This window comes from Ursus arctos, unplaced genomic scaffold (genome assembly GCF_023065955.2).
Source record: "Ursus arctos isolate Adak ecotype North America unplaced genomic scaffold, UrsArc2.0 scaffold_22, whole genome shotgun sequence".
Classification (NCBI taxonomy): domain Eukaryota; kingdom Metazoa; phylum Chordata; class Mammalia; order Carnivora; family Ursidae; genus Ursus; species Ursus arctos.
The window spans coordinates 57,253,746-57,262,025 of NW_026622897.1; the positions used below are offsets into that span (position 1 = coordinate 57,253,746).

General features: G+C 39.0%; 1 protein-coding gene across 1 annotated transcript; it reads right to left on the bottom strand.

Annotated features, from left to right (window-relative positions):
• Positions 1 to 945, bottom strand: LOC125282523 (olfactory receptor 52M1-like). The gene has a single exon (XM_048217481.1). It carries the CDS (start codon positions 943 to 945, stop codon positions 1 to 3), a length of 945 nt encoding a protein of 314 aa, XP_048073438.1.
• Between the last annotated feature and the right edge of the window lie 7,335 nt (positions 946 to 8,280).

Here is an 8,280-nt window from a genome sequence, read left to right on the forward strand (position 1 = left end):
TCAAGTAACTTTTACCTTTAGAGAACTAAGGACATGGTCTCGAATTTTTTTGGTCCTAATACCATAAACAATGGGGTTAAGGAAAGGTGGTACCAGAAGGTACATATTGGCAATAAAGATATGAATTGGGGGGGCCACATTGTGGCCAAAGCGGTGAGTGAGGAAGGTAAATACAGCTGTGGAGTAAAAAACAAGGATGACACAGACATGGGAGCCACAGGTGCCTAGAGCTTTAAAACTTGCTTCCCGTGATGGAAGGTGAAAGACGGCACGGAGGATTAGGACATAAGAGACGGCAATGAAAAAACCATCACAGGAACCAATGACAGAGGCCACACTGAGGCTGTAACGTTTGGTGGCTCCTGTGTCCACACACGCCAGCTTCACCACGGCCATGAACTCACAGTAGGTGTGGGCGATGATTCGAGTCTTGCAGTAGGGCAGCTGTCTGAGCAGGATGGGATGTGGGGAAAAGAAGACCACTCCCCGGAGTACCACAGAAGCTCCCATTTTGGCAATGCGAGTGTGGGTGAGAATGGTGGTATGGCGCAGTGGGTCACAAATGGCCACGTAACGGTCAAAGGCCATGGCCAGGAAAAAGCCTGATTCCATAGCAGTAAAGCTATGGATGAAGAACATTTGGGTCAGGCAGGCATCAAAGGCAATGTTGTGGGCTCCGAGCCAGAAGAGACAGAGCATGCGGGGCAGCGTGGACGTGGAGAGGACCAGGTCGGTGATGGAGAGCATGCAGAGAAAGAGGAACATAGGCTCATGGAGACTTCGCTCTGCCCTCACCACCGCCAGGATGGTCACATTCCCCACCACGGCCACCACATACATGGAGCAGAAGGGAATCCCAATCCAGACATGCAGGTGCTCTAGTCCTGGGATGCCCATCAGCAAGAAGGTGTCTGGAAATGTTTGAGATTTATTGGCTGGTCCCATTGTGCTACTGCTCTCGGTCTTTTATGGAAGGGATCCTCCTTTTTAGGACAAAAGTTTTCTGGCAAGATCATCACAAGCAAATCTGGCAACAAATGAAAAACAAATCTAAAAGACCCTGAAACATCACATTAGAAAACCTCAAGGTTGTAATTTAGAGTGAAAAAAAACTTAGTGACCCTAGGCAAAGCTATGCAACCCAACACAAAACATTTATTCTCAATCAAGTCATGAATTTCATGAATTTGTTCCAAACAAAACAGAAAAAAACCCAACTTTGTAACATCCATGTATAAGAAAATTCAATACCACTTTCTGAATTCACCGTCTGACCCACTCATAAGGCTGGATTGACTTTTGCTAGAAATATCAGGTACTATAAGTAAAATGGATCTTAGAATTCATCTACGCCAACTTCCTTCTTAATGTCATCCTGAAATAGGATTTTCTAGCTGAAGTGTGAGTTTCTCAAGTATACTTACTCATTTCTCAGATAGTCCATTCCTTTTTTTTTTTTTCTAGTCCTGTCACAGAGCAAGCCCCAGAAACTTCAGAACAGTGCCAGTCTTTCCAATGGAGCGCACAGACTCACCTGTCTTCTGCATGGTTTCAGGAAGTTTGAGGTTTAACTTTCATGCCTCCACTAGGTTCTCTCTGTTCTGCACATTCTGTGTCCTGTTCTGACCTTCTATCACTTGTATTTGAACATACGAGTCACTACAGAGATCCATGAACTTGGTATCGCTTTTGATTTATACACTATTAGTGTGATTTTGGTTCATATCATTTTTTATATGAAGTAAGGAAGAAAGGTAATACTTAGTTGATCCTAGCATGAAAAAGACATTGTCCTGGAATCCTTAAATAGGTTCATTTTAGCTGGAAGAGCAATACAAACGAAATACTGTTTCGCCAATTTTACAAATTAGGAAATAGAAGCCCAGAGTGTTACAGATTATGCCATGGCATCACGGAATGAGTGGCAAGACACCAGAGGTCTAACACAACTCTGCATGACTGCCAAGTTCACGCTATTTTCGTTATGTTACACTCAGTATCTCTTGTCATGGATGTTAGTTATCATCAACTATAACCTGCTAATATTTTCATCATTTTTAACTCAGATTTCTCAAGATGGTTTTAAACAAATGATTAAAAAATTAACCTTTTCATTTAAACCTGATAATCTGTATTATTACAGATAACACTTTATAAGATAATCATTATCCTGTGTTTCTTTTATTATTATTAAGCATTTGTCTACATACACACATCTACATAGAAACAACTGAAATATAATTTTGATGTAAGTGGAGTCCAATAATAGGATTCTTTTTATCATCCTAGAAAATTGTGTTTATCTCTCTAACATGGTGTGTATACTGTTTATTAATCAGAAAGGGGTCTGTTAAACATAATAATAATGAGATTACAAATACGGAACCCTATTTACTGCATAATTTATGAAGACTGGTCAAATGTCTTACTAAATTGGAATAGGACTTACGTTATCCGATACTTGGGGAAGAATGTAAAGCACATCAAACTGATAATACATTTGATTATAAATATTCTCAGTGTTATTTCGAATTTTTCTCAGTTTGGTCTGGGTCTTATAAAATGATAATTTACATAATACTTTCAATTATGACAATGTTTGGCTCAGAAGAATAGAGTTCAATAAACCTTGAAATTTATCGGTTATCCTCTGTGATGCTATCTTCTTTCCCCTTCCATCGGATTCTTTTTTTTTTTTTTTAAGATTTTATTTATTTACTTGGCAGAGAGAGAGAGCACAAGCAGGGGAGTGGTGGGTAAAAGAAGAGGAAGAAGCAGACTCCCCACCAAGCAGAGAGCTGGATATGGGGCTCGATCCCAGGACCCCGAGATCATGACCTGAGCAGAAGGCAGACGCTTAACAGATCGAACCACCCAGGCGCCCTCCCCCCTTTGGATTATTTTCATTCCCGTCATAGACTCTTTTTATGTTCTTTTATTAAATGCATTTATCTCCATAATAAGATTTAAGTTATCTTATACATACTGATTATGTCTTTTCCCCCAGTATTCTCTTCTGTAAAGTGGGTTGAACAAAAGGTTGTTGGGAGGATTAAGTTAATGCATCAACAACTTAGAACAATATTTTACACAGAGCAAGAATTTAAGAAATTAATCATTCAAGGAGAATTTGGTAATCATTCCATAGGTAACGTAGCTCCAGTAAAGTTTCTAAGCACACATAATCAGGTTTGCATTTTAGATAACAAAATAAACCATTCTTTTCAACCTTTTCACCAGGTACTCTTTCTACACCCTCTGTGGGATAACCCCAAACTTTTAAGTATTTCCAAATATGCAGGCTTCTTTGTAACAATGTGACTTTTTTCACATACTTTTCTAATTGCGTTTTTCCTCTCCCTCCCTCTTATTCATTTCCTTTTGCAAACCACTGCTCTTCTTATAGTGTCTAGGTCAGAAGTCTTCTCTATGACTTTTTGCTGAATTACCTTGGACAGAAATTTGCAGATTATTTTTCTCTGCTCTCATTGCCTCTCTACATATTTTTTAAATTTATTTTTGGTAGACCTTATTAAATTGTGGAATATCAGATTCACAAATATATTATTATTATGACCTTCGTAAAATTAAATTCTCTTCAGTATAGAAATTATAGCATATCTAGGCATTTCCATGACTCGGCCCAAAGACTGGCATTGAATGATGCCTTTTAATACAATAATACAAGTAGCTTCAGGTCTGTGTGGCCCCACACCCCTATTCTCAACAACAGAGCTATGCTGCTTCCCAACACTTTCTTAAATGCAACATTATCGTCCGATATTTATGGAGATTTCCACAAGATACCCAGATATTAGAGTTCAGACAAGAGAACTGTCCCTTCCGCCTCTGCCCATAGTGAAATAAAAGTGTTTCCATTCTTTGTTAGATCTTTTTACTGCTTTGCTCTTCCCTGATTCTGAGATAGGACTCCAGGCATAGACAGAGCAACGAATAAAAAATGGATTTCAGTTCAGTTACTGCTTTATCTGAGGTCTTGAAGATCTTGATTCCCTACCTCTCCACTTTCAGAGAAATATAAAGCTATGCACATTTCTCTGTTGGCCCCCAACACTTTTTAAACTAACAAATTCACTGAGAGAAGATCTAGATACCAGTACTGACATATGCCCAAAGAGGCAAACAAGCAGATTTTTGTACATCTGAAGTTTTCTCTTGTGTTGTCATAAATTATGGTGTACTACGTCCAGAGATCCAAGTACAAAGGGACTCTTTAATTTTCTGAATACAACATAAAACCTCCTTTAAGCACACCACATTAATACTCAAAGAAGTGCATTCAAATGCGCACAGATATATTTAAGTAAGCTTATATTTTAAAGCACAAACAAAATACTCCGATATACCTACTAAAACACGCTGCATTTTTTTCTTAGAATCGTTAGGCTGGAAATCAAAATCTGAGTGTGGAGGTGGTACACAGAGATGTCAACTGTTTTATTTTTTAAAATATTTTATTTATTTATTCGAGAGACAGAGAGAGAGCACAAGCAGGGGGAGCAGCAGAGGGAGAGGGAGAGGGAGAGGGAGAGGGAGAAGCCGATTCCCCACTGAGCAGGGAGCCCAACATGGGGCTCGACCCCTGGACTCTGGTATCACGACATGAGCTGAAGGCAGCTGCTTAACCGACTGAGCCACCCAGGTACCCCTCAACTCTCTTTTAGAAAATCCATTAGGAGGAATTTTTATGTCCCACGAAGTTTTACTATGGAAGTCTTTCTATACTTTATACTCTCTTATCTGTGCAGAGTAATTAGTGTGAAGATTACATCAAATATTACAATAGTTAATGTGACTAAGAGGATGTAGAGGTCTGGAGTGTTTTGAAAATAAAGGATGTAGGGGCGCCTGGGTGGTACAGTGGTTAAGCGTCTGCCTTTGGCTCAGGGCGTGATCCTGGCATTACAGGATCAAGCCCCACATCAGGCTCCTCCACTATGAGCCTGCTTCTCCCCCTCCCACTCCCCCTGCTTGTGTTCCCTCTCTCGCTGGCTGTCTATCTCTGTCAAATAAATAAATAAAATCTTAAAAAAAAAAAAAGAAAAGAAAGGATGTAGAGAGAAAAGGTTCACTATAGCTTGTTTTTGCCCAATTGATCCCCTCAATAAACAGACACTTTTTTTTAACCTTACTCCAAAATATTCTTGCTCCCACAAGAATTGCCATGACTGATCAATGTCTAATGTTGAGTAGGAGGAAACTGGCTATTCTTTGTTCAGAATTGCCACTGACCTCAAAGCCTGTCCTGGTGAAGCCGCCTTAATGCTACTTTAATTCTAATTTGGAGTATCTATGACCTTATGCTCCCTGTACTTCAGAGCTAATCAACAGTAACTGTATTTATATCGGTTGTGGAAAAAAAAGTTCATTCCTCCTTCTAAGTATATTACATGTCTGTGTTCTTTATTCTTAACTGTATTATTAAATGTATTCGAAGAGGTCAACATTACTCTTTTGAGGATCTCATATTTCTATAAACGCAAATGTTTGAATGTAGCCCTCTCCTCTCTTTCTCTGTCCTCTATCTCGATCTTAACTCACCCAAATTAAAAGCCGAAAGTCGTCCAGAGTCAGCTTCTATAGGGAGGAGATGCTAAGCCGTGTGCTCAGTGCACATGAGCTGGAATTACATCCAACTCTAAATCTCACTGGATTAAAGCGTGTAGATTGCAGGGAAGTCAGTGGTCCTCTGGGATACAAGGCATCTTCCCAAACTACAAGGCTTAAATTACTTTTAGGTATAGCAATTATTATTTACTATCCTTTAAGATAATAATTATTTATTATTTCCCAAAGGTCTCCTGAGTGCTTTGACATGGAATATATTTGCAGAATTTAGCAGGAAAAATATTATAAAACCACAGAACTAAGGGAAAGGATTATTTATGCACTGAGAGATCATTATTTTCTAGACCCTAGGCTTAGTGCTTAAAAATCCCGTCTCCCACTGATCTTCAAAACAGCTTCTGCAAACAGAAAATAATCACTAAAGAGATGAGGAAACAGAGACTGACAGACTAAATCCATCGTGTGAAATTTACAGCTCATTATATAGAGTAACATCAGGATCTGAATCCAGATAACTCTGGCTGCATGTTTCATTTACTTAGCTACTACACCACCAAGATTTGAAAATGAAGTATGCCTGGATTAAGTGTATGCTCTTTCTAATGGGAAGTAGTAAATGCTACAGATTGTAACTGACAATGTCTGAAATCACCGCCCAATGCCTTTCTAGTCTGCTCCCTGCTAGCCCTTTGGCATTACCTTCTGCTAAAGAGCTTACCTTTGAGTTCCCTTGAGTCTCAGCCAACCTAGAATTTTTTTTTTTAATCTGTTTCATGTTTTTGCTTCTGCCTCTAAGGTTTTCTCCATCTCTCTCCCTATGCCTTCTCATTTCCTACTCATTTTAAAATTACAGATGAAGGGCTTCAGAGGGGAGGGGAGTGGGCGAAGGGGATAGACTGGTGATGGGTAGTAAGGAGGGCACGTATTGCATGGTGCACTGGGTGTTATACGCAACTAATGAATCATCGAACTTTACATCAGAAACCAGGGATGTACTGTATGGTGACTAACATAATATAATTTAAAAAATTAAAAAAAAAGCAAATAAAAATAAAATTAGAGATGGAGTATCACTAGGCTTATTTTTTAAATCAAGTTATGTTTAAGTGTTACATTTCTATTGAACCTTGTATTCTTCCACTCTCTCATTTATCACATTAGTAAATATTTATTACATGACTGAATTACCACTACACCCAAGTAAAACAGAAGTGTCTGGGACTTGTACTCCTGCCCATGCACCTGGTTGTTTCCTCTTCCTGGAATGCATTCAGGTCTCAGAGAGCTAGAAGAATAGCTAGCTGCCTGCCCTCTTGTTTTCCTGTGGGCAAAAGGGCTATAAGTGGCAGCAAAATAGATAATATCTCATGGAAATATAGGGTGACTGACACAGGACTTCTGATGGCAGGTCCCGTCCAGGGGTTTCTGATCCTCTTAGTGTGGTGTCCTGGCCATTGAAAATTTCTGATACAACAAAGATCTAGGCTTTGGAATCACGTGGAAAGAATTTCTGAATATCAGATTCATGAAAATAATAACATGCATAAACAAGCACATACAGAAGTTATGGGTACGATCATGGACAATAATCATTGGACAAATCTATTCAGAATCCCCACTGCAAGACTTTCTAACCTATATACATACTAAATGCAATAGTCTAAAACTGTTAAAATTGTAATTTGAGTGATTGAGGTCCTACTGACAGAAGTAAGACCCCAAGTACTCCTATCGTATAAACTATACATTTTCCCAACAGTACACTTTCAAGTTAGAAAAGAGGGGGGATGATATACTGTATGGTGACTAATGTATCATAATAAAAAAATTAAATCATCAACAAAAAAAGGGTGGGGCACTTTTGGGGGATGACACAAGTGTCTTTATACTGTGATTGTGAAGTGGGTTACCTTGGCCATACATGTGTTCAAGCTTACCTAACTGTCCATTTAAGGTCTGCTAGTTTCACTGTATTTTATTGCACTTCACACATTCATACATTACACACGCAATAGTCTCAAATGTGTTAAAAACTTAACAATTACTAATGTCTTCATGACAAAGGGAACACACTTACATTATCTGAGAAGAAAAAGAAAAGGTGGTAAAAGGGCATACTTGGTAATTCACCTGGGACAACAGCTGCAGACTAAGAATGCCTCAGGCAAATGTAGGTGAATGGGCATGGAGCAAAAATGTCAGCATTTTTCAGATTGTCTATTTTCTTCATCATGCAACTGCTGCCTGAGTGAATTTGCTCATAATAGACCAGATCAGCATCACCGCTTGTTTGTTGAAGATACATGAATATTTACCTTAACCAAGACCTTCTCCCTGAGGTCATACACAATTCAATATTCTATGTGAATCTCAAATTGTGTCCAAATTAAGTTTATTAGTAGAGCCCTCCAACTGCTCCCAATCCTGAACCCCTTATTTCAGGGGAATCACACCAACACAGTCAATTTGCACTCTACTTACAGCTACGTCGTGTACTGAGTATTGGTGAAGGCAGAGATGTCAGTCTTTGGGTCTAGCCATGTATTTAAGTTCCTGCGATAAATAAGGAAAAGTTTCGCAGTGAAAATATCAGACATCCTTTTCCAGATGGCTGCCGGGAAAAGAAATATCCCATAGTTCTTAGATAATATTTGTAAACGATAAGAAACACATAGCAGGGAAACTAGTGAA